The following is a 27047-nucleotide window of genomic DNA, read 5'->3' on the forward strand; positions in this document are numbered from 1 at the left end:
GCAGGACCCCCCTATAGAGATATAGGATCAGCCTCATCTACCTGATGCTTCTCTGGGACATTTCCCTCTGGACAGTCCTGGGAATACAGAGGGCGGGGACACCTCTCGGGTGGATTTCTACCAATGACTCCATCTGTAGGGAACACACAGGGAATGAATACATCAGTGCTGGATAGATTTCTATCTTACTAGGTAGTGAGAGTGATATCTATATATATATATATATATGTCTCTTCTTACCTTGTGATGTGAGGGGCCGGTGATCCTCCATCATGACTATGTCCTGGTACAGATCCTTGTGTCCTTCTACATACTCCCACTCCTCCATGGAGAAATAGACCGCCACATCCTACCGGGGTCAGTTCTGGAGACCTCAACTACAAAGAGACATATATAATATAGAGCGGCTCCAAAAATGGAGGACAACAATGGTGGAAATGTAGATGGGGACAACAATGGTGGAAATGTAGATGGAGACAACAATGGTGGAAATGTAGATGGAGACAACAATGGTGGAAATGTAGATGGGGACAACAATGGTGGAAATGTAGATGGGGGGACAACAATGGTGGAAATGTAGATGGGGGGACAACAATGATGGAAATGTAGATGGGGACAACAATGGTGGAAATGTAGATGGGGGGACAACAATGATGGAAATGTAGATGGGGACAACAATGGTGGAAATGTAGATGGAGACAACAATGGTGGAAATGTAGATGGAGACAACAATGGTGGAAATGTAGATGGGGACAACAATGGTGGAAATGTAGATGGGGGGACAACAATGGTGGAAATGTAGATGGGGACAACAATGGTGGAAATGTAGATGGGGGGGACAACAATGGTGGAAATGTAGATGGGGACAACAATGGTGGAAATGTAGATGGGGACAACAATGGTGGAAATGTAGATGGGGGGACAACAATGGTGGAAATGTAGATGGGGACAACAATGGTGGAAATGTAGATGGGGGGGACAACAATGGTGGAAATGTAGATGGGGACAACAATGGTGGAAATGTAAATGGGGACAACAATGGTGGAAATGTAGATGGGGGACAACAATGGTGGAAATGTAGATGGGGGGGACAACAATGGTGGAAATGTAGATGGGGACAACAATGGTGGAAATGTAGATGGGGGACAACAATGGTGGAAATGTAGATGGGGGGACAACAATGGTGGAAATGTAGATGGGGACAACAATGGTGGAAATGTAGATGGGGGGGACAACAATGGTGGAAATGTAGATGGGGACAACAATGGTGGAAATGTAGATGGGGGACAACAATGGTGGAAATGTAGATGGGGGGGACAACAATGGTGGAAATGTAGATGGGGACAACAATGGTGGAAATGTAGATGGGGGACAACAATGGTGGAAATGTAGATGGGGACAACAATGGTGGAAATGTAGATGGGGGGACAACAATGGTGGAAATGTAGATGGGGACAACAATGGTGGAAATGTAGATGGGGGGGACAACAATGGTGGAAATGTAGATGGGGACAACAATGGTGGAAATGTAGATGGGGACAACAATGGTGGAAATGTAGATGGGGACAACAATGGTGGAAATGTAGATGGGGACAACAATGGTGGAAATATAGATGGGGGACAACAATGGTGGAAATGTAGATGGGGACAACAATGGTGGGAATGTAGATGGGGACAACAATGGTGGAAATGTAGATGGGGGACAACAATGGTGGAAATGTAGATGGGGACAACAATGGTGGAAATGTAGATGGGGGACAACAATGGTGGAAATGTAGATGGGGGGACAACAATGGTGGAAATGTAGATGGGGGGACAACAATGGTGGAAATGTAGATGGGGACAACAATGGTGGAAATGTAGATGGGGACAACAATGGTGGAAATGTAGATGGGGACAACAATGGTGGAAATGTAGATGAGGGGACAACAATGGTGGAAATGTAGATGGGGGACAACAATGGTGGAAATGTAGATGGGGACAACAATGGTGGAAATGTAGATGGAGACAACAATGGTGGAAATGTAGATGGGGACAACAATGGTGGAAATGTAGATGGGGACAACAATGGTGGAAATGTAGATGGGGACAACAATGGTGGAAATGTAGATGGTGACAACAATGGTGGAAATGTAGATGAGGGGACAACAATGGTGGAAATGTAGATGGGGGACAACAATGGTGGAAATGTAGATGGGGGACAACAATGGTGGAAATGTAGATGGGGGGACAACAATGGTGGAAATGTAGATGGGGACAACAATGGTGGAAATGTAGATGGGGGACAACAATGGTGGAAATGTAGATGGGGGGACAACAATGGTGGAAATGTAGATGGGGACAACAATGGTGGAAATGTAGATGGGGGACAACAATGGTGGAAATGTAGATGGGGGGACAACAATGGTGGAAATGTAGATGGGGACAACAATGGTGGAAATGTAGATGGGGGACAACAATGGTGGAAATGTAGATGGGGACAACAATGGTGGAAATGTAGATGGGGACAACAATGGTGGAAATGTAGATGGGGACAACAATGGTGGAAATGTAGATGGGGACAAGAATGGTGTCCTTCTTCAGGAGTTCTGGGCTAAACCTGAACCTGTTCCAGGCAGCGCTGCCCATTATGCCCCATGATATTTTAGCTATTGAACCCCTCGCCTATGTGATTTGGATGAATAAGAATATTAACTCCTTAAGGACGAAGGGCGTACCTGTACACCCTGGTCCCACTCCCCTTCTATGACACCGGGTCACAAGCTAATTAAACATTAATTAAACCACATGTCCAATGGCGTATACATAAAAGGGGCAGCTTGTCAGGCAACTCGAGATGCAGCCCCGACCCTGCGATCACATGACTTACGACATATTGTCTTAAAGGGGTACTCCGGTGAAAACCTTTTTACTTTTAAATCAACTGGTGGAGTACCCCTTTAATCTGCACAACAAGTCGAGAAAAACTACACTAATCCATAGTGCTGGAGAATCCCGGGGACGAGAAAGATACGAAAAAGGGGACGATCCACCCTGAGGAGTAAAAGATTATTTAAAACGTATATAACTTGGCATCAGCGACACATCATTTGGAATACCCCTTTAAGGACCTCTTTAACCCCCTCCTGACACATTAGACTTGGCCATGACTCTTGTAGTGTGACTAACAGACATCTAAGGAAACGTAAGCGAGAAAATCATGCAACCTGATAACAGGTGGGATCGGGGGCAACACCGTGACCAGGCGGGATGGGGGGGGGCAACACCGTGACATGGGGGGGGGGGTATAACATCGTGACCAGGCGGGATGGGGGGGGGGCAGTAAAACATCATGACCAGGCGGGATGGGGGGCAACACCGTGACATGGGGGGGGGGGTATAACATCGTGACCAAGCGGGATGGGGGGGGGGCAACACCGTGACCAGGCGGGATGGGGAGCAACACCGTGACATGGGGGGGGGGTATAACATCGTGACCAGACGGGATGGGGGGCAACACCGTGACATGGGGGGGGGGTATAACATCGTGACCAAGCGGGATGGGGGGGGGGCAACACCGTGACCAGGCGGGATGGGGAGCAACACCGTGACATGGGGGGGGGGTATAACATCGTGACCAGACGGGATGGGGGGGGCAACACCGTGACCAGGCGGGATGGGGGGGGGGGTAACACCGTGACATGAGGGGGAGGGTATAACATCGTGACCAGGCGGGATGGGGGGGGGGCAACACCGTGACATGAGGGGGGGGGGGTATAACATCGTGACCAGGCGGGATGGGGGGGGGGGTAACACCGTGACATGAGGGGGGGGGGTATAACATCGTGACCAGGCGGGATGGGGGGGGGGGTATAACATCATGACCAGGCGGGATGGGGGGGGGGGCAACACCGTGACCAGGCGGGATGGGGGGGGATGGAAGGTAACACCGTGACCAGGCAGGATCGGGGTAACAACATTGGGGGACGCTCTGATGGGGTCCGCACCACTTACTAAAGAACACCCGCCTGGGACCCTGTGTAAGAGACGCTCTATGGCTGCCAAAGGATGTCTGGCCATGCTAGGAGTTGTACTTTTGCAACAGCTGGAGGCACACCGGTTGGGAAACACTGGTCTATGGGGATCATCAAAAAGAATTCATAAAGGAATAAAAGTAGAATAAACCCCAAAGATCTCAGGAGGAGAGACAATAATATAAGACTTTACCTTCACTATCTACTGCGGAGCCCCGCCCACTCCTGTCACATGACCATCCTCACAGGTCCTTCACCACAATCTCTTCTATCCTCTTGAGCTCCGCCCCCACATGTACTGGTCACATGATTGTGACATCATCACAGGTCCTACACCTCCACTATCCAGCAGATACAGAGCAGGTCCTGGTCGGGCAGTAAGAAGATTACATGAGGAGGAGGTTTGTTACAGTGTGTCACCCCAGTAGTAAGGAGATTACATGAGGAGGAGGTTTGTTACAGTGTGTCACCCCAGTAGTAAGGAGATTACATGAGGAGGAGGTTTGTTACAGTGTGTCACCCCAGTAGTAAGGAGATTACATGAGGAGGAGGTTTGTTACAGTGTGTCACCCCAGTAGTAAGGAGATTACATGAGGAGGAGGTTTGTTACAGTGTGTCACCCCAGTAGTAAGGAGATTACATGAGGAGGAAGTTTGTTACAGTGTGTCACCCCAGTAGTAAGGAGATTACATGAGGAGGAGGTTTGTTACAGTGTGTCACCCCAGTAGTAAGGAGATTACATGAGGAAAAGGTTTGTTACAGTGTGTCACCCCAGTAGTAAGGAGATTACATGAGGAGGAGGTTTGTTACAGTGTGTCACCCCAGTAGTAAGGAGATTACATGAGGAGGAGGTTTGTCACAGTGTGTCACCCCAGTAGTAAGGAGATTACATGAGGAGGAGGTTTGTTACAGTGTGTCAGCCCAGTAGTAAGGAGATTACATGAGGAGGGGGTTTGTTACAGTGTGTCACCCCAGTAGTAAGGAGATTACATGAGGAGGAGGTTTGTTACAGTGTGTCACCCCAGTAGTAAGGAGATTACATGAGGAGGAGGTTTGTTACAGTGTGTCAGCCCAGTAGTAAGGAGATTACATGAGGAGGGGGTTTGTTGCAGTGTGTCACCCCAGTAGTAAGGAGATTACATGAGGAGGAGGTTTGTTACAGTGTGTCACCCCAGTAGTAAGGAGATTACATGAGGAGGAGGTTTGTTACAGTGTGTCATCCCAGTAGTAAGGAGATTACATGAGGAGGAGGTCTGTTACAGTGTGTCACCCCAGTAGTAAGGAGATTACATGAGGAGGGGGTTTGTTACAGTGTGTCACCCCAGTAGTAAGGAGATTATATGAGGAGGAGGTTTGTTACAGTGTGTCATCCCAGTAGTAAGGAGATTACATGAGGAGGGGGTTTGTTACAGTGTGTCACCCCAGTAGGAAGGAGATTACATGAGGAGGGGGTTTGTTACAGTGTGTCACCCCAGTAGTGAGGAGATTACATGAGGAGGTTTGTTACAGTGTGTCACCCCAGTAGTAAGGAGATTACATGAGGAGGGGGTTTGTTACAGTGTGTCACCCCAGTAGTAAGGAGATTATATGAGGAGGAGGTTTGTTACAGTGTGTCATCCCAGTAGTAAGGAGATTACATGAGGAGGGGGTTTGTTACAGTGTGTCACCCCAGTAGGAAGGAGATTACATGAGGAGGAGGTTTGTTACATTGTGTCACCCCAGTAGTGAGGAGATTACATGAGGAGGTTTGTTACAGTGTGTCACCCCAGTAGTAAGGAGATTACATGAGGAGGGGGTTTGTTACAGTGTGTCACCCTGATAGTAATGTGGGGCGTGTCAAAGGGTGGAGTTAAACCTCAATAGACAGAGGGGGATTTTCTGGCTTTGTATCTTTTATCGCTCTGATAACATTTTCCCAGTAGATCTTCTAGTTCTGATCATTTTGCTGAGGATGTGGAGTTGTCGGCCGACACTCCCCCTCCCATAGACATGAATGGAGGGGGCGTGGCCGTGACATCATGACCACTGACGCAGGAGTTCCTGATCATTCCATCTGCGGTGAAATCACGGTGTTCCAATCAGCTGAGTGGTCGGCGGCAGGGCCCTTACCTGCCTCCTTGCCGTCCAATCAGTGCTCTGATGCTCCAGTCAGCCATGGCAGGCCAGTGCAGCAGAGTGCCGATAACACTGATTAATACTGTACAATGTATACAATTACAAGATCACATGGTATAGCCCCCTATGGGGACAAAAAAAAGTATAAAGTGTAAAAAAAAGAGGAAAACAAAAAGTTAATAAATGTGAATAAGCTCCTCCCCTAATAAAAGTGTTAATCACCCTGCATTTCACATTTTTTTAAATTAAAATAATGTAATAAAAAAATAAAAACTAAAGGGTAAAAATAAAAACTGACCTGGTCCTTAAGGGGATTAAAACAATTCTTTTGTATACGGGGCTGTATGAGGGGTTGTTTTTTTTTTTGCGCTGTGATCTGAAGTTTTTATCGGCAATTTAGGATTTTATTTTTGTTTTTTTCCCTCACGCCGTTCACTGTACCGGATCGATAACATCATATTTAAGAATAGCTTTTTTATTTAATTTTTTTAACAATTTTTTATTTGTAAAATATTGGAAAGGGGGATTACATTTTTTTTTATTGGAGGAGGAGCTTATTCACATTTATTTAATTTTTTTTTTTTTACTTTTTAATGGGCCAACCCCCCACAATCTTTTATACAGGCAACTCTCGCTTTAAGAGAGTGCTCCTAATCTCAGCTCTTTGTCTGTAAAAAATAGGGGTGAAATTCAATTATAACTTATGTGAAATGCGTTTTTTTGTTGTTTTTCTGTCTCTCACTATTCAAATAAACCGACCAATAAAATTAGAGATGAATCATTTCTTTGTCGGTGCAAACGTACAAAATCAGCAGGGGGGTCAAATACTTTTTTCCCTCCACTATACAAAAGAGACGACCTTTAGCAGTAAGTTTCGAGATCTGTGCAGAAGGTCCCTAAACATCCTAAATCCAAACCAATCTTGGAGGTTTACATGTAACCCGTGTTTATTTCCAAAAACCCCAAAATATATATAACATTGGTAAAAAGATAACGAGAAAACAAATGAAGCCCAATACAACGAAAAAGGAGGCACCTTCATGGGAAACGCCAAAATGCTAAACAAGCCATATAACCAGTAGAATAGAAACATAAAAAAAAAATTTACATCAAAATGGCTTCTCTCCTGCGTGACTTTTCTCATGAACCCTTAGACTGCCTTTAGTAACAAAACATTTCCCACATTCTGAACATAAATATGGCTTCTCTCCTGTGTGACTTCGCTCATGGGTAACAAGATTTGATTTACGTGTAAAACCTTTTCCACATTCTGGGCATGAATATGGCTTCTCTCCTGTGTGACTTCTTTTATGTATAACAAGATGTGATTTACATGCAAAACATTTCCCGCATTCTGCACATGAATAAGGCTTCTCTCCTGTGTGAATTCTTTCATGTATAACAAGCTGTGATTTACAAGCAAAACATTTCCCACATTCTAAACAGGAATAAGGCTTTTCTCTCCGATGCCTTCTCTCATGTATAACGAGCTGAGATTTCTGTATAAAACGTTTCCCACATTCTAAACAGGAATATGGCTTCTCTCCTGTGTGACTTTTTTGATGTGTAACAAGGTTTGATTTACATGTAAAAGATTTACCACATTCTAAACATGAATAGGGCATTTCTCCAGTGTGAATTCTCTCATGTATAACAAGCTGTGATTTACACGCAAAACATTTTCCACATTCTGAACATGAATATGGCTTCTCTCCAGAGTGAATTCTTTCATGTATAACAAGCTGTGAGTTACATGCAAAACATTTCCCACATTTTAAACATGGGTAAGGCTTCTCCCTCCTATGCCTTCTCTCATGTATAACGAGCTGAGATTTCTGTATAAAACATATCCCACATTCTAAACACGAATATAGCTTCTCTCCTGTGTGACCTTTCTGATGTGTAAGTAGGTATGTAAAAGGTTTACCGCATTCTAAACATAAATATGGCATTTCTCCAGTGTGAATTCTCTCATGTATAACAAGCTGTGATTTCCCACTACATTTCCCACATTCTGAACATGAATACAGTTTCTTTTCCTGGCATTCCACATGATCATTATTATTATATGATAGATCTGGATGGACATTAGGGGTAAGGAGGTCTTCTCTTGAGGAGCGCTCCATGATCTCTCTATCTTCTCCTGAGGAGCGCTCCATGATCTCTCCATCTTGTCCTGAGGAGCGCTCCATGATCTCTCTATCTTCTCCTGAGGAGCGCTCCATGATCTCTCCATCTTGTCCTGAGGAGCGCTCCATGATCTCTCTATCTTCTCCTGAGGAGCGCTCCATGATCTCTCCATCTTGTCCTGAGGAGCGCTCCATGATCTCTCTATCTTCTCCTGAGGAGCGCTCCATGATCTCTCCATCTTCTCCTGAGCAGCGCTCCATGATCTCTCCATCTTCTCCTGAGGAGCGCTCCATGATCTCTCCATCTTCTCCTGAGGAGCGCTCCATGATCTCTCCATCTTCTCCTGAGGAGCGCTCCATGATCTCTCCATCTTCTCCTGAGGAGCGCTTCATGATCTCTCCATCTTCTCCTGAGGAGCGCTCCATGATCTCTCCATCTTTTCCTGAGGAGCGCTCCATGATCTCTCCATCTTGTCCTGAGGAGCGCTCCATGATCTCTCCATCTTCTCCTGAGGAGCGCTCCATGATCTCTCCATCTTCTCCTGAGGAGCGCTCCATGATCTCTCCATCTTCTCCTTTATTATTCAGGGATAACATGAAGTTTCCCTCAGAATTCTTACTGGGATTTCCTGTTGGGATAAAAAAGGAATCAGGTGAATGTAAATCGTCTGAAGATATTTTAGTGAATCTTGGTCACATGTCACCTATAAATATAGGATAGCTAAATTAACCCTAACCTACCCCCATTTGTAAGAATCAGGTTTTTTTTGCCTAACGTCCCATGCAGGTCTATGGCACTTCCAGTACCTAACTCCACACTCTCCGATCCGCATCTCATGGGGCGTGTTTTGGTCTACTTGCAAGCCACACCCTCCCACAAGCCACTCCCCATCTATTTTCAACCCTTTATTGCTTTAACTCAAAGCTGAAAACACAATTTTTGCCCGATACACCCACATCACAGGTCCCTTCTATTTTCTGACCTACAATCAATTCATCACAGCTCAGCCCCAACTGAGGTCGGGATATGAGGATGAGATATAAGGATATGAGGATGAGATATAAGGATGAGATATGAGGATGAGATATAAGGACGAGATATGAGGATGAGATATAAGGACGGGATATGAGGATGGGATATAAGGCTGGGATATGAGGATAGGATATAAGGCCGGGATATGAGGATGAGATATGAGGACGGGATATAAGGCCGGGATATGAGGATGAGATATGAGGACGGGATATTAGGCCGGGATATGAGGATGAGATATGACGATGGGATATGAGGACGAGATATGTGGTCGGGATATAAGGCCGGCATATGAGGACGGGATATGAGGATGAGATATGGGATATGAGGTCGGGATATGAGGATGAGATATAAGGATATGAGGATGAGATATAAGGATGAGATATGAGGATGAGATATAAGGACGAGATATGAGGATGAGATATAAGGACGGGATATGAGGATGTGATATAAGGCCGGGATATGAGGATGAGATATGAGGATGGGATATAAGGCCGGGATATGAGGATGAGATATGAGGATGGGATATGAGGACGAGATATGTGGTCGGGATATAAGGCCGGCATATGAGGACGGGATATGAGGATGAGATATGGGATATGAGGTCGGGATATGAGGATGAGATATAAGGATATGAGGATGAGATATAAGGATGAGATATGAGGATGAGATATAAGGACGAGATATGAGGATGAGATATAAGGATATAAGGATGAGATATGAGGATGGGATATGAGGATAGGATATAAGGCCGGGATATGAGGATGAGATATGAGGACGGGATATAAGGCCGGGATATGAGGATGGGATATGAGAACGAGATATGAGGTCGGGATATGAGGATGAGATATGGGATATGAGGTCGGGATATGAGGATGGGATATAAGGTCAGGATATAAGGCCGGATATAAGGACAAGATATGAGGACAACAGTGTAATTGTTGCTTTTCTTTGCCCACAGGCTTTAGGTAGGAAGACCAGGCGACATTGGGTACTCTGCTCGTATTCTTATAACATGTGAGCACAGACAAGGTCTGGACCAGGAGACTCCTAATATAAAAGGCGATTATGGGCCCAACAGGAGGATATCACTGGGTAAGGCTTGGTTCACACTACGATTTCATTCTACGGCTGCCGGATCCAGTTGGGGGGAGCGAGAACTGGGTGCTCCCGTATCCCAGCCGGCCCCAGCCCGTATTTAATTAATTTTAATGAGCCGACTGGAGTCAACGGTGACTCCGGTCAGCTCATTGAGATTAATTAGATGTACATCTCCTACTGTAATAGGCAGATCGTCTGTATGGACTTTACTGCCTAACCCTTAAAGAGGTTCTCCGGTGCTTTAGACATCTTATCCAAAGGATAGGGGATAAGATGCCTGATTGCGGGAGTCCCGCCGTTGGGGACCCCCGGGATCTTGCACGCGGCACCCCGTTTGTAATCAGTCCTCGGAGCGTGTGCGCGTGTGTGACGTCACGCCTCCGCCCCCGTGTGACATCACGCTCCGCCCCTCAATGCAAGCCTATGGGAGGGGGCGTGACAGCTATCACTCCTCCTCCCATAGGCTTGCATTGAGGGGCGGAGCGTGATGTCACACGGGGGCGGAGGCGTGACGTCACACACGCGCACACGCTCCGAGGACTGATTACAAACGGGGTGCCGCGTGCAAGATCCCGGGGGTCCCCAACGGCGGGACTCCCACGATCAGGCATCTTATCCCCTATCCTTTGGATAGGGGATAAGATGTCTAAGCACTGGAGAACCCCTTTAAGCCGTGGAAAGGCTCTGTAAACTGGCATTGATTGATGAAGAAATCTCAGAATTCCCTCTGTATTTCCAATATTACATACCTGGGTAACACCTCCTGGAATTATTACATACCTGGGGTAACACCTCCTGGAATTTCCTCCTTCACTTCCCTCATACACAGGTGATGGCCCCTCATCCTCTCTTCTTCATCCTCCACTTTAATAATAGTCAGGTAATCATCCTGATGAGGAAACATCAACATAAGAGACCCCCCAAAATCTACCCCCACATCTATGACTGCAGGACCCCCCTATAGAGATATAGGATCAGCCTCATCTACCTGATGCTTCTCTGGGACATTTCCCTCTGGACAGTCCTGGGAATACAGAGGGCGGGGGACACCTCTCGGGTGGATTTCTATCAATGACTCCATCTGTAGGGAGCACACAGTAATGACAATCACTGATCTATAGATCAATATTAGCTAGCTCTAAACTACCAAATCAAGAATTACAATAGCTAAAATATAAACCTTTTATTACAAAATAACCATATTACAGAATAACGTACACAAATCCCCATAAAAACAGTAGATATCAATTAGTTCACAAAGTGCAATGATAATAGGGACAATCCCCCGTAATACATGCCTCACCCCAACACACAGTAATTAATAGATTATTCCATGTGATGATCAGATGATGGGTGTAGTAGTATCTAGGAGACCCTCCACCAATAATAGTCTCCCCCTCCTTACACTGCTGATCGGCCCCGAAATCCGTCTCCTCTTCTGGTTCAACTTTAATTTCAATCTTAATATCCATCAGATCTTCACCCTAAAGAGGAAAAAATAAACAAAATAAAAGGGGCTCCCGAATTCCATTATAACCTGGGGGGGCACACGGCCCCATGGTTCCCAGTATACATGCCCCCCCCCCCCCCCTCCTCCTTATTTCCTTCTTCCTCCTTTATCTCCACAGGTTGTTTTCCTCAGTTATTCTGCCCGGTAACAGCTGTTCTGCTGAGAGATGGATTCCTGCTTCTGATTGGAGGATCAGATTCTGCCCGGTAACCATGATCTTCTGCCCAGCGATGCTCCAGCCCAACAACAGCATTCTGATTGGCTGGAGGCCCATTGGCGGGAAAAGTATTTCCCTTATATACTGGGCTGTGGTGTCTCCAGCTCAGTCACCTGTGGGAAGATTAGAAGAAGCCCCGCCCTCCCCCTTTTATTTCACTTTCCTTTCCATCACAATGTTTTATAGAAGAGGTAAGTGACCCGAGAAGTCATGGGGGACATGTCTATTATTATATCTTATTGTGGTTCTGGGATTTTATTACTACGACTTTGGTTTAAATATCTGGTATTTTGATCAAAGTTATTTATTTATTCTTGTGCAGAGCCGGGGCGCCGGGCAGGAGATTGTCGTTGGGGGGGGGGGGGGGCGTCACTATCCAGATCAAACAGAGTTCCCCTTTAATTTAGGTGTGACCTATGGTGCCATGATCATGGTTTCAATCACTTTATGGTCATATTTAGGGGAAATGTTAACGCCATCTACCTGATGCTTCTCTGGGACATTTCCCTCTGGACAGTCCTGGGAATAAAGAGGGCGGGGACACCTCTCGGGTGGATTTCTATCAATGACTCCATCTGTAGGGAACACACAGGGAATGAATACATCAGTGCTGGATAGATTTCTATGATAGTAGGTAGTGAGAGTGATATCTATATATATATATATATATATATGTCTCTTCTTACCTTGTGATGTGAGGGGCCGGTGATCCTCCATCATGACTATGTCCTGGTACAGATCCTTGTGTCCTTCTACATACTCCCACTCCTCCATGGAGAAATAGACCGCCACATCCTGACACCTTTTAGGAACCTGACACACAATGATATCGTCATCACCAGACCCCTCCATTAATGTATGATGTCCCAGCAGTGTCACCTCTCCAGTCATCACCAGACTCCTCCATTACTGTATAATGTCCCAGCAGGGTCACCTCTCTAATCATCACCAGACCCCTCCATTACTGTATAATGTCCCAGCAGGGTCACCTCTCTAATCATCACCACACCCCTCCATTACTGTATAATGTCCCAGCAGGGTCACCTCTCTAATCATCACCACACCCCTCCATTACTGTATAATGTCCCAGCAGTGTCACCTCTCTAATCATCACCAGACCCCTGCATTACTGTATAATGTCCCAGCAGGGTCAAATTTCCAGTCATGACCAGACCCCTCCATTACTGTATAATGTCCCAGCAGTGTCACCTCTCCAGTCATCAGCAGACCCCTCCATTACTGTATAATGTCCCAGCAGTGTCACCTCTCCAGTCATCACCAGACCCCTCCATGACTGTATAATGTCCCAGCAGTGTCACCTCTCTAATCATCACCAGACCCCTGCATTACTGTATAATGTCCCAGCAAGGTCACCTCTCCAGTCATCACCAGACCCCTCCATTACTGTATAATGTCCCAGCAGTGTCACCTCTCCAGTCATCACCAGACCCCTCCATGACTGTATAATGTCCCAGCAGTGTCACCTCTCCAGTCATCACCAGACTCCTCCATTACTGTATAATGTCCAAGCAGTGTCACCTCTCTAGTCATCACCAGACCCCTCCATTACTGTATAATGTCCCAGCAGTGTCACCTCTGGAGTCATCACCAGACCCCTGCATTACTGTATAATGTCCCAGCAGTGTCACCTCTCCAGTCATCACCAGACCCCTCCATTACTGTATAATGTCCCTGCAGGGTCACCTCTTCAGTCAGCAGCTCAGTAATCCTGTGGGTGAGTTCTAGGATCTTCTCCTCATGTATCGGTGAGTGAGGTGGAGGCTCTGTGATGGGGCCCTGGGCCCTGCTCCATCCTCCTGACTCATGGAAATGGCTGCTCGGGGCCACACACTCCCCCCATGTCTTCTTCACTATGGTATAATCCTGTGTATGGAGAGAGACAATGAGGGACTGACCCCAGTATTCCTCCCCCACTACAAAGAGGAGATTGTGCCCCCTGTATAGAGCTCTAGTGAGCACGTCTGGAATACTGGGGTCAGTTCTGGAGACCTCACCTACAAAGAGACATCCAGAACATAGAGCGGGGCCAAAGATGGGGGCCAACATTGGTGGAAATGTAGATGGAGGGGACAACAATGGTGGAAATGTAGATGGGGGACAACAATGGTGGAAATGTAGATGGAGGACAACAATGGTGGAAATGTAGATGGGGGGACAACAATGGTGGAAATGTAGATGGGGACAACAATGGTGGAAATGTAGATGGGGACAACAATGGTGGAAATGTAGATGGGGACAACAATGGTGGAAATGTAGATGGGAACAACAATGGTGGAAATGTAGATGGGAACAACAATGGTGGAAATGTAGATGGGGACAACAATGGTGGAATTGTAGATGGGGACAACAATGGTGGAAATGTAGATGGGGACAGCAATGGTGGAAATGTAGATGGGGACAACAATGGAGGAAATGTAGATGGAGGGACAACAATGGTGGAAATGTAGATGGAGACAACAATGGTGGAAATGTAGATGGGGGACAACAATGGTGGAAATGTAGATGGAGGGACAACAATGGTGGAAATGTAGATGGAGGGACAACAATGGTGGAAATGTAGATGGAGTGACAACAATGGTGGAAATGTAGATGGGAACAACAATGGTGGAAATGTAGATGGGGACAACAATGGTGGAAATGTAGATGGGGACAACAATCGAGGAAATGTTGATGGAGGATAACAATGGTGGAAATGTAGATGGGGACAACAATGGTGGAAATGTAGATTGGGGGACAACAATGGTGGAAATGTAGATGGGGACAACAATGGTGGAAATGTAGATGGGGGGACAACAATGGTGGAAATGTAGATGGAGACAACAATGGTGGAAATGTAGATGAGGACAACAATGGTCGAAATGTAGATGGGGACAACAATGGAGGAAATGTAGATGAGGACAACAATGGAGGAAATGTAGATAGGGACAACAATGGAGGAAATGTAGATGAGGACAACAATGGAGGAAATGTAGATGTGGGGACAACAATGGAGGAAATATAGATGGGGAGAACAATGGTGGAAATGTAGATGGGGGACAACAATGGTGGAAATGTAGATGGGTCACCTCACCTCTCCGGTCAGCAGGTGGAGGATCTCCAAGGTGAAGTGTAATATTCTCTTAGTCATCTCATTACTGTCCTTCTCCATCCTTGGGGGGTAATTCATGAGAAGAGGAGACAACTGGATCAGCTGGAGGAGAAGAGACAACTGGATCAGCTGGAGGAGAAGAGGAGACAACTGGATCAGCCGGAGGAGAAGAGGAGACAACTGGATCAGCTGGAGGAGAAGAGGAGACAACTGGACCAGCTGGAGGTGTAGAGGAGACAACTGGATCAGCTGGAGCGGAGGAGGAGACAACTGGATCAGCTGGAGGGGAAGAGGAGACAACTGGATCAGCTGGAGGAGGAGAGGAGACAACTGGATCAGCCGGAGGAGAAGAGGAGACAACTGGATCAGCTGGAGGAGAAGAGGAGACAACTGGACCAGCTGGAGGTGTAGAGGAGAGAAGTGGATCAGCTGGAGGAGAAGAGGAGACAACTGGATCAGCTGCAGGAGAAGAGGAGACAACTGGTTCAGCTGCAGGAGAAGAGGAGACAACTGGATCAGCAGGAGGATAGGAGGAGACAACTGGATCAGCAGGAGGATAAGAGGAGACAACTGGATCAGCAGGAGTAGAAGTGGAGACAACTGGATCAGCTGGAGGAGTTAAGGAGCCAACTGGATCAGCTGGAGGAGAAGAGGAGCCAACTGGATGAGCTGAAGGGGAAGAGGAGACAACTGGATCAGCTGGAGCGGAGGAGGAGACAACTGGATCAGCTGGAGCGGAGGAGGAGACAACTGGATCAGCTGGAGGGGAAGAGGAGACAACTGGATCAGCTGGAGCGGAGGATGAGACAACTGGATCAGCTGGAGGGGAAGAGGGGACAACTGGATCAGCTGGAGGGGAAGAGGAGACAACCGGATCAGCTGGAGGGGAAGATGAGACAACTGGATCAGCTGGAGGAGAAGAAGAGACAACTGGATCAGCTGGAGGAGAAGAGGAGACAACTGGATCAGCTGGAGGAGAAGAGGAGACAACTGGATCAGCTGGAGGAGAAGAAGAGATAACTGGATCAGCTGGAGGAGAAGAGGAGACAACTGGATCAGCTGGAGGAGAAGAGGAGAGAACTGGATGAGCTGAAGGGGAAGAGGAGACAACTGGATCAGCTGGAGCGGAGGAGGAGACAACTGGATCAGCTGGAGCGGAGGAGGAGACAACTGGATCAGCTGGAGGGGAAGAGGAGACAACTGGATCAGCTGGAGGAGAAGAGGAGACAACTGGATCAGCTGGAGGGGAAGAGGAGACAACTGGATCAGCTGGAGGGGAAGAGGAGACAACTGGATCAGCTGGAGGAGAAGAGGAGACAACTGGATCAGCTGGAGGGGAAGAGGAGACAACTGGATCAGCTGGAGGGGAAGAGGAGACAACTGGATCAGCTGGAGGGGAAGAGGAGACAACTGGATCAGCTGGAGGTGAAGAGGAGACAACTGGATCAGCTGGAGGGGAAGAGGAGACAACTGGATCAGCTGGAGGGGAAGAGGAGACAACTGGATCAGCTGGAGGGGAAGAGGAGACAACTGGATCAGCTGGAGGGGAAGAGGAGACAACCGGATCAGCTGGAGGGTAATAGTCTTGCTGCGGCTTTTATGAGAGGAAGGAGATCATGGTCGCACCTATAAAGTTTACACAATGGGGGAGATTTATCAAAATTTCTCCAGTGGAAAAGTTGACCAGTTGTCCATAGCAACCAATCAGATCACTTCTTCAAGAGTTCTTGTTAAATATGAAAGAAGTGATCTGATTGGTTGCTATGGACAACTGGTCAACTTTTCCACTAATTTATGGAATCTTACCTCACACATTCCAACTCTTCAACACACAGATCAGTCCCGCCCACTCCTGTCACATGACCATCCACAATCACTTCTATCCTGCTGAGCTCCGCCCCCACAGGTAATGGTCACATGATTGTGACATCATCACAGGTCCTACACCTCCCCCATCCAGCAGATAGAGAGCAGGTCCTGGTCTGGCAGTAAGGAGATTATACGAGGAGGAGGTTTGTTACAGTGTGTCACCCCAGTAGTAAGTAGATTACATGAGGAGGAGGAGGTTTGTTACGGTGTGTCACCCCAGTAGTGAGGAGATTACATGAGGAGGAGGTTTGTTACAGTGTGTCACCCCAGTAGTAAGGAGATTATACGAGGAGGAGGTTTGTTACAGTGTGTCACCCCAGTAGTAAGGAGATTACATGAGGAGAAGGTTTGTTACAGTGTGTCACCCCATTAGTAAGGAGATTACATGGGGAGGAGGTTTGTTACAGTGTGTCACCCCAGTAGTAAGGAGATTACATGAGGAGAAGGTTTGTTACAGTGTGTCACCCCAGTAGTAAGGAGATTACATGAGGAGGAGGTTTGTTACAGTGTGTCACCCCAGTAGTAAGGAGATTACAGGAGGAGGGGGTTTGTTACAGTGTGTCACCCCAGTAGTAAGGAGATTACAGGAGGAGGGGGTTTGTTACAGTGTGTCACCCCAGTAGTAAGGAGATTACATGTGGAGGAGGTTTGTTACAGTGTGTCACCCCAGTAGTAAGGAGATTACATTAGGAGGAGGTTTGTTACAGTGTGTCACCCCAGTAGTAAGGAGATTACATGAGGAGAAGGAGGTTTGTTACAGTGTGTCACCCCAGTATTAAGGAGATTACATGAGGAGAAGGAGGTTTGTTACAGTGTGTCACCCCAGTAGTAAGGAGATTACATGAGGAGGAGGTTTGTTACAGTGTGTCACCCCAGCAGTAAGGAGATTACTTGAGGAGGGGGTTTGTTACAGTGTGTCACCCCAATAGTAAGGAGATTACATGAGGAGGAGGTTTGTTACAGTGTGTCACCCCAATAGTAGGGAGATTACATGAGGAGGTTTGTTACAGTGTGTCACCCCAGTAGTAAGGAGATTACATGAGGAGGAGGTTTGTTACAGTGTGTCACCCCAGTAGTTAGGAGATTACACGAGGAGGAGGTTTGCTACAGTGTGTCACCCCAGCAGTAAGGAGATTACATGAGGAGGGGGTTTGTTACAGTGTGTCACCCCAGTAGTAAGGAGATTACATGAGGAGGAGGAGGTTTGTTACAGTGTGTCACCCCAGTAGTAAGGAGATTACATGAGGAGGAGGTTTGTTGCAGTGTGTCACCCCAGTAGTAAGGAGATTACATGAGGAGCAGGTTTGTTACAGTGTGTCACCCCAGTAGTAAGGAGATTACATGAGGAGGAGGTTTGTTACAGTGTGTCACCCCAGTAGTATAGAGATTACATGAGGAGGAGGTTTGTTACAGTTTGTCACCCCAGTATTAAAGAGATTACATGAGGAGGGGGTTTGTTACAGTGTGTCACCAAAGTAGTAAGGAGATTACATGAGGAGGTTTGTTACAGTGTGTCACTCCAGTAGTAAGGAGATTACATGAGGAGGAGGTTTGTTACAGTGTGTCACTTCAGTAGTAAGGAGATTACATGAGGAGGAGGTTTGTTACAGTGTGTCACCCCAGTAGTAAGGAGATTACATGAGGAGGAGATTTGTTACAGTGTGTCACCCCAGTAGTAAGGAGATTACATGAGGAGGATGTTTTTTACAGTGTGTCACTCCAGTAGTAGGGAGATTACATGAGGAGGAGGTTTGTTACAGTGTGTCACCACAGTAGTAAGGAGATTACATGAGGAGGAGGTTTGTTACAGTGTGTCACCCCAGTAGTAAGGAGATTACATAAGGAGGAAGTTTGTTACAGTGTGTCACCCCAGTAGTAAGGAGATTACATGAGGAGGGTTTTTTTTACAGTGAGTCACCACAGTAGTAAGGAGATTACATGAGGAGGAGGTGTGTTACAGTGTGTCACCCCAATAGTAAGGAGATTACATAAGGAGGAAGTTTGTTACAGTGTGTCACCCCAGTAGTAAGGAGATTACATGAGGAGGGGGTTTGTTACAGTGTGTCACCCCAGTAGTAAGGAGATTATATGAGGAGGAGGTTTGTTACAGTGTGCAACCCCAGTAGTAATAAGATTACATGAGGAGGAGGTTTGTTACAGTGTGTCACCCCAGTAGTGAGGAGATTACATGAGGAGGAGGTTTGTTACAATGTGTCACCCCAATAGTAAGGAGATTACATGAGGAGGAGGTTTGTTACATTGTGTCGCTGGTTCTGTGATTCAGGCTCCTCCTCTTCCCCTCCAGCTGATCCAGTTGTCTCCTATTCTCCTGAATGACCCCCAAGGATGGACAAGGACAGGAATGAGATGACTAAGAGATTATTACACTTCACCTTGGAGATCCTCCACCTGCTGACCGGAGAGGTGAGGTGACCCATCTACATTTCCACCATTGTTGTCCCCATCTACATTTCCACCATTGTTGTCCCTCCATCTACATTTCCACCATTGTTGTCCCCCCATCTACATTTCCACCATTGTTGTCCCCCCATCTACATTTCCACCATTGTTGTCCCCATCTACATTTCCACCATTGTTGTCCCCCATCTACATTTCCACCATTGTTGTCCCCCCATCTACATTTCTACCATTGTTGTCCCCCATCTACATTTCCACCATTGTTGTCCCCCATCTACATTTCCACCATTGTTGTGTCCCCCATCTACATTTCCACCATTGTTGTGTCCCCCATCTACATTTCCACCATTGTTGTCCCCCATCTACATTTCCACCATTGTTGTCCCCCCATCTACATTTCCACCATTGTTGTCCCCCCATCTACATTTCTACCATTGTTGTCCCCATCTACATTTCCACCATTGTTGTCCCCCATCTACATTTCCACCATTGTTGTCCCCCCATCTACATTTCCACCATTGTTGTCCCCCCATCTACATTTCCACCATTGTTGTCCCCCATCTACATTTCCACCATTGTTGTCCCCATCTACATTTCCACCATTGTTGTCCCCATCTACATTTCCACCATTGTTGTCCCCCATCTACATTTCCACCATTGTTGTCCCCCATCTTTGGCCCCGCTCTATGTTCTGGATGTCTCTTTGTAGGCGAGATTTCCAGAACTGACCCCAATATTCCAGATGTGCTCACTAGAGCTCTATACAGGGGGCACAATCTCCTCTTTGTAGTGAGGGAGGAATACTGGGGTCAGTCCCCTCATTGTCTCTCTCCATACACAGGATTACACCATAGTGAAGAAGACATGGGGGGAGTGTGTGGCCCCCAGCAGCCATCTCCATGAGTCAGGAGGATGGAGCAGGGCCCGGGGCCCCATCACAGAGCCTCCACCTCACTCACTGATACATGAGGAGAAGATCCTAGAACTCACCCACAGGATCACTGAGCTGCTGACTAGAGAGGTGACCCTGCTGGACATTATACAGTAATGGAGGGGTCTGGTGATGACTGGAGAGGTGACCCTGCTGGACATTATACAGTAATGGAGGGGTCTGGTGATGACTGGAGAAGTGACACTGCTTGGACATTATACAGTAATGGAGGGGTCTGGTGGTGACTGGAGAGGTGACACTGCTGGGACATTATACAGTAATGGAGGGGTCTGGTGATGATTAGAGAGGTGACACTGCTGGGACATTATACAGTAATGGAGGGGTCTGGTGATGACTGGAGAGGTGACCCTGCTGGGACATTATACAGTAATGGAGGGGTCTGGTGATGACTGGAGCGGTGACCCTGCTGGGACATTATACAGCAATGGAGGGGTCTGGTGATGATTAGAGAGGTGACACTGCTGGGACATTATACAGTAATGGAGGGGTCTGGTGATGATTAGAGAGGTGACCCTGCTGGGACATTATACAGTAATGGAGGGGTCTGGTGGTGACTGGAGAGGTGACAGTGCTGGGACATTATACAGTAATGGAGGGGTCTGGTGATGATTAGAGAGGTGACACTGCTGGACATTATACAGTAATGGAGGGGTCTGGTGATGACTGGAGAGGTGACCCTGCTGGGACATTATACAGTAATGGAAGGGTCTGGTGATGACTGGAGAGGTGACCCTGCTGGGACATTATACAGTAATGGAGGAGTCTTTTGATGACTGGAGAGGTGACTGTGACGGACTGACTCCGCCAAAAGTGACTTTTCCTTCTTGATGACAATCCCCAGCATATCACAGGCAATATCCCCAGGCAGAACTAGAAATTATTGCATCCTTGTACCCAAAAAACCAGGCAACACCAGTCTTCAGGTATAAAATCAGAACTCTTTATTGTGGAACAAGTGTCTTCTTTTATAGGAAGGACATCACAGGGGGAAGGGTCAGTAAAGACAATAAAGGTGACGGTGAGTCTGGGAGATAATCCAATAAAGTTGATTAGCTCTCCCTATACAGTGCCTTGAGTGCAAAAGGTGGAGGTGTGCAGAAGTCGGACTGTGTGCAAAAAGGAGAAGCATGTGTAGAATTAGTGTATTGTACAAAAGGTGAACAGTGTGCAACAAGTGGACCGTGTGCAAAATGTGGACCATGTGCAAAAGGTGTATTGTGTAAGGGAGGTGGACAGTGTGCAAAAGGTAGACCATGTGCAAAAGGTTATATTGTGCACAGAAAGTGTATGAAAACAGTAAATAAAAGTATTTTAACTCAAATAGTGATGTCCTAAAGTCCATCCAAGTAGGTAGGGTGACTCTAGGATCCGTCACAGTGCTCCCCCCTAATAAAACGGCAGACCTGGTGCGATCCCAATGGATCCACTTGGGGCTGTCCGGGCTTCTACCACCAGACTCAGTTGTCCTGGTCCTCCTCTTGGTTGGGGTGTGTGGCAACAATGTAATCCAACACCAGCAAACCCTGTATGAAGCTTACTGGGTCTCCACTCAGAAAATGTTTCTGCTTTCCCCCCCCCTCCCCGGCCAGGGGAGGGGGAAGGCCTGGCCTGGCCCATAGTCTGTGGGAAGGAGGCTAGCTTCCGAGCCCCTCCGAAGCAACCTTTCCCAAAGGAAAACTCCATCTGTCACCAGTTGAAGGGGCAGGGGGCCGACTGCTTCCTCACTCGGTTGCAATATCTGCCACTGAGGAGCCGCACCGACTTTGCCAGCCCCTGTACGGTTCCACAGCCGCTGGGGATCCGGGTCAACCGTCTGGGATCCTGACTGGACCGATGCAGGGACCACAGTCCCATCTGTAACTGCAGACCTGCCAGCAGTCTTCAGTGCTAGGCAGATTGTAGCAAAACTCTGCCTTGATGCCGACACTTCAGCCGGAGAAGTGATCACTAGGTGGAGAGGAAGGTCGACTACCTTCTCACCTATTTGCAATTGCTGGCACTGGGGATGTAAACCGACCACTCCATCTCCCAATATGGAATTCTGCAGCGGGGGAGCTGCACCAACTGTGCTTTCACCAGTAGCGTTAAACATCCGCTGGGGATCCAGGCCGACTGCCTGCGATCCCGGCTGTACCAGTGTAGGGATCACGTTTCCCTCTGTAGCTGCAGTATTCTTTGTTGAGCAGAGTATAGTAGGACTCTGCCCTGAAGCCGGCGCTTCAGCCGGGGTTGTGCTCAGTAGGTGGAGAGGGAGGTCAACTGCCTCCTCATCTGGTTGCAACCTCTTGCGCTGGGGAGATGAGCTGACCGCTCCATCTCCCGGCGTAAAATTCTCCATCTGGGGAGCCGCACCGTCTGTGCTTGCTCCTGTGCTGTTAAACAGTCTCTGTGGATCCAGGCCAACTGCCTGCGATCCAGGGTGGACTGGTACAGGGATCACTGACCCCTCTGTAGCTGTAGAGCTGGCACTGGTGTCTGATGCTGGACAGAGTGTAGCAGAACTCAGCCCTAATGCCAGGGCTTCCACCCTGGTGTCCTGACCGGATACTGCTAGAGCGTTGCAGTCCGATGTGCAATCCAGGGGAAGGCGAAGACAGAGACCAGCCGTCTTATCTGTGCTGGTTTCCTCTGCTGTACATGGCTCGTGACCGTAGAAATCCCCCTCAAACAAGGACAGGTAATCTTCCTCGAGGTACCATTCCTGGTCCGTCAGCCAAGATAGATCCGGTTCCAGGTCTGGCACCTCCGACTGCGGACGCATCTCTCTCCGCTTGTCCTGGATGTCCCAGAGTCTGTATGCCTCGGTACGGCCAAAGTCGTACCGCTCTTCGAATGCATCCCACAATAGACCAGGCCAGTCGAAGTCTGTCCCTTCCGGAGCACAGGCTGTGTTTGGCTCTGACTGCCTGCAGCTTGCCCACCAGTACAGGGCACGGTAATGAGCCTCGAGCTCCATTTCTTCCGGCACCAATATGTGCAACTCAACCATTTTGCTGCCCGTGGGTTGCTCTCTGAGGTAGCAAAGCCGCAAGTGGACCTGTTCCCTGATGCGCTGTTCTGGGGTGGGCAGGACTTGTGCTCGGCTTCTCACCGACTCCTCAAGAACAACTTCCCAAATCTGCAAGTGAATTAAGGCTCTCTCTTGCATGGACATCTCTTCCATGGCATACTGCAGCTTCGCTATACGGAGTTGTGTCAGCTTTGTAAGGACCCTGTTCACACTCTCTCGTGGAGGATCTTTGAAGAGACCCAGGAACCATTGCACCTCTCTTCGGAAATCCTCCATCCTTACAGGCTCTTCCTCGCCAGGGTAAGTTGCTGAGACCGGGGTCAAGCCAGCGGCTGTATCTCCCCCAGCTAGGCTGGTCTCAGTGTTGATCCTGGAGTCAGATCCCACCGTTGCCACCAATTGTGACAGACTGACTCTGCCAAAAGTGACTTCTCCTTCCGGATGACAAGCCCCAGCATATCACAGGAAATATCCCCAGGCAGAACTAGAGATTATTTCATCCTTGTACCCAAAGAACCAGGCAACACCAGTCTTCAGGTATAAAATCAGAACTCTTTATTGTGCAACAAGTGTCTTCTTTTATAGGAAGGACATCACAGGGTGAAGGGTCAGTAAAGACAATAAAGGTGACGGTGAGTCTGGGAGATAATCCAATAAAGTTGATTAGCTCTCCCTATACAGTGCCTTGAGTGCAAAAGGTGGAGGTGTGCAGAAGTTGGACTGTGTGCAAAAAGGAGAAGCATGTGTAGAATTAGTGTATTGTACAAAAGGTGAACAGTGTGCAACAAGTGGACCGTGTGCAAAATGTGTATTGTGTAAAGGAGGTGGACAGTGTGCAAAAGGTCGACAGTGTGCAAAAGATTATATTGTGCACAGAAAGTGTATGAAAACAGTAAATAAAAGTATTTTAACTCTGAGCTTTATGTCACTGGACACATCAACTGAGGGGTAAAAATAGTGTTGTCCTAAAGTCCATCCAAGTAGGTAGGGTGACTCTAGGATCCGTCACAGTGACACTGCTGGGACATTATACAGTAATGGAGGGGTCTGGTGATGACTGGAGTGGTGACCCTGCTGGGACATTATACAGTAATGGAGGGGTCTGGTGATGACTGGAGTGGTGACCCTGCTGGGACATTATACAGTAATGGAGGGGTCTGGTGATGATTAGAGAGGTGACACTGCTGGGATATTATACAGTAATTGAGGGGTCTGGTGATGACTGGAGAGCTGACACTGCTGGGACATTATACAGTAATGGAGGGGTCTGGTGATGACTGGAGAGGTGACACTGCTGGGACATTATACAGTAATGGAGGGGTCTGGTGATGACTGGAGAGGTGACACTGCTGGGACATTATATAGTAATGGATGGGTCTGGTGATCATTAGAGAGGTGACACTGCTGGGACATTATACAGTAATGGAGGGGTCTGGTGATGATTAGAGAGGTGACACTGCTGTGACATTATACAGTAATGGAGGGGTCTGGTGATGACTGGAGAGGTGACACTGCTGGGACATTATACAGTAATGGAGGGGTCTGGTGATGATTAGAGAGGTGACACTGCTGGGACATTATACAGTAATGGAGGGGTCTGGTGATGACTGGAGAGGTGACACTGCTGGGATATTATACAGTAATGGAGGGGTCTGGTGATGACTGGAGAGGTGACCCTGCTGGGACATTATACAGTAATGGAGGGGTCTGGTGATGACTGGAGAGGTGACACTGCTGGGACATTATACATTAATGGAGGGGTCTGGTGATGACTGGAGAGGTGACACTGCTGGGACATTATACAGTAATGGAGGGGTCTGGTGATGATTAGAGAGGTGACACTGCTGGGACATTATACAGTAATGGAGGGGTCTGGTGATGACTGGAGAGGTGACACTGCTGGGACATTATACAGTAATGGAGGGGTCTGGTGATGACGGTATCATTGTGTGTCAGGTTCCTATAAGGTGTCAGGATGTGGCGGTCTATTTCTCCATGGCGGAGTGGGAGTATGTAGAAGGACACAAGGATCTGTACCAGGACATAGTCATGATGGAGGATCACCGGCCCCTCACATCACAAGGTAAGAAGAGACATTATATATATATATATATATATATATATATATATATATATGGATAGATAGATATCACTCTCACTACCTAGTAACATAGAAATCTATCCAGCACTGATGTATTCATTCCCTGTCTGCTCCCTACAGATGGAGTCATAGACAGTGATTACAGCTCCAGCAGATCTTTATTAGTTTTATATGTTAGGATAAGCTTTATCCATCTACATATTTTTCTTTAATCCTCACTTTTTCCTATTTTTGGATGACATTTTGGGGCTTCAGAACCAATTACCAGGTTTCCATAGAGTCATGGTCTCAACATACAATGGTTTCAACATACAATGGTCGTCCTGGAACCGATTAATATTGTAAATTGAGGGAACACTGTATAAGCTGACACCATAATTTAGGAACTGTCCCCTAATCCGTTATAACTGTAAGACAGGAACGTTATATTCATCAGCATCTGACAACTGTTGGGCACTAAGGATTCCCCGGTGAGGGCCCGTCCATATAATCTGGGATTCTGCCTCTCCTGTGAGGGGCCCGGGTCTTTGTATCTGTCAGGATTCCTATACTGAGATCCTATACATCATGTTCGAGCTGTCTGTCAGCTGACTATGGACCGAGCCAATGTACAGTCACTACCTACAATAATGGACCGATCCAATGAACTGTCCCAAGTGTATGTCAGCTGACTATGGACCAAACCAATGTACAGTCACTACCTACAATAATGGACTGATCCAATGAACTGTCCCAAGTGTATGTCAGCTGACTATGGACCAAACCAATGTACAGTCACTACCTACAATAATGGACCGATCCAATGAACTGTCCCAAGTGTATGTCAGCTGACTATGGACCAAACCAATGTACAGTCACTACCTACAATAATGGACTGATCCAATGAACTGTCCCAACTGTATGTCAGCTGACTATGGACCGAGCCAATGTACAGTCACTACCTACAATAATGGACCAAACTAATGTACAGTCACTACCTACAAAAATGGATCGATCCAATGCACAGTCACTACCTACAATAATGGATTAATCCAATGCACAGTCACTACCTACAATAATGGACCGATCCAATGAACTGTCCCAAGTGTATGTCAGCTGACTATGGACCAAACCAATGTGCAGTCACTTCCTACAATAATTGACCAAACTAATGTACAGTCACTACCTACAATAATGGATCGATCGAATGCACAGTCACGTCCTACAATAATTGACCAAACGAATGTACAGTCACTACCTACAATAATGGATCGATCCAATGCACAGTCACTACCTACAATAATGGACCAATCCAATGAGCTGTCCCAAGTGTATGTCAGCTGACTATGGACCAAACCAATGTACAGTCACTTCCTACAATAATGAACCAAACTAATGTACAGTCACTACCTACAATAATGGACCGATCCAATGAACTGTCCCAAGTGTATGTCAGCTGACTATGGACCAAACCAATGTACAGTCACTTCCTAC

General features: G+C 47.2%; 1 protein-coding gene and 1 long non-coding RNA gene across 15 annotated transcripts in view; one reads left to right on the top strand and one right to left on the bottom strand.

Moving 5' to 3' along the window:
• Window positions 1-27047, bottom strand: part of LOC130277649 (zinc finger protein 569-like) — a 614204-nt gene that overhangs the window by 185886 nt on the left and 401271 nt on the right. For 4 of the 14 annotated variants that reach the window (XM_056528574.1, XM_056528592.1, XM_056528601.1 and 1 more), the window contains exons 2-6: window positions 15207-15353; window positions 13820-13999; window positions 12802-12928; window positions 12599-12690; window positions 11794-11872 (exon numbers count right to left, since the gene is read on the bottom strand). In XM_056528574.1, the coding sequence (XP_056384549.1) occupies window positions 11794-11872; window positions 12599-12690; window positions 12802-12928; window positions 13820-13999; window positions 15207-15302 (574 nt within the window). In that variant the 5' untranslated portion in view covers window positions 15303-15353. Of the gene's footprint in view, window positions 1-41; window positions 134-240; window positions 378-3993; window positions 4184-4206; window positions 4266-11793; window positions 11873-12598; window positions 12691-12801; window positions 12929-13819; window positions 14000-15206; window positions 15354-16850; window positions 16874-17030; window positions 17222-27047 lie in introns of those variants that run through there. The other 10 variants (XM_056528628.1, XM_056528618.1, XM_056528583.1 and 7 more) reach the window with 8 other exon arrangements.
• LOC130290328 (uncharacterized) lies at window positions 4339-20524 on the top strand. The gene is made up of 5 exons (XR_008847579.1): window positions 4339-4414; window positions 10249-10382; window positions 12017-12306; window positions 19399-19517; window positions 20353-20524. It is a non-coding gene; the product is annotated as an uncharacterized LOC130290328 (long non-coding RNA).

The sequence above is a fragment of the Hyla sarda genome, chromosome 1, assembly GCF_029499605.1.
Source record: "Hyla sarda isolate aHylSar1 chromosome 1, aHylSar1.hap1, whole genome shotgun sequence".
NCBI lineage: Eukaryota > Metazoa > Chordata > Amphibia > Anura > Hylidae > Hyla > Hyla sarda.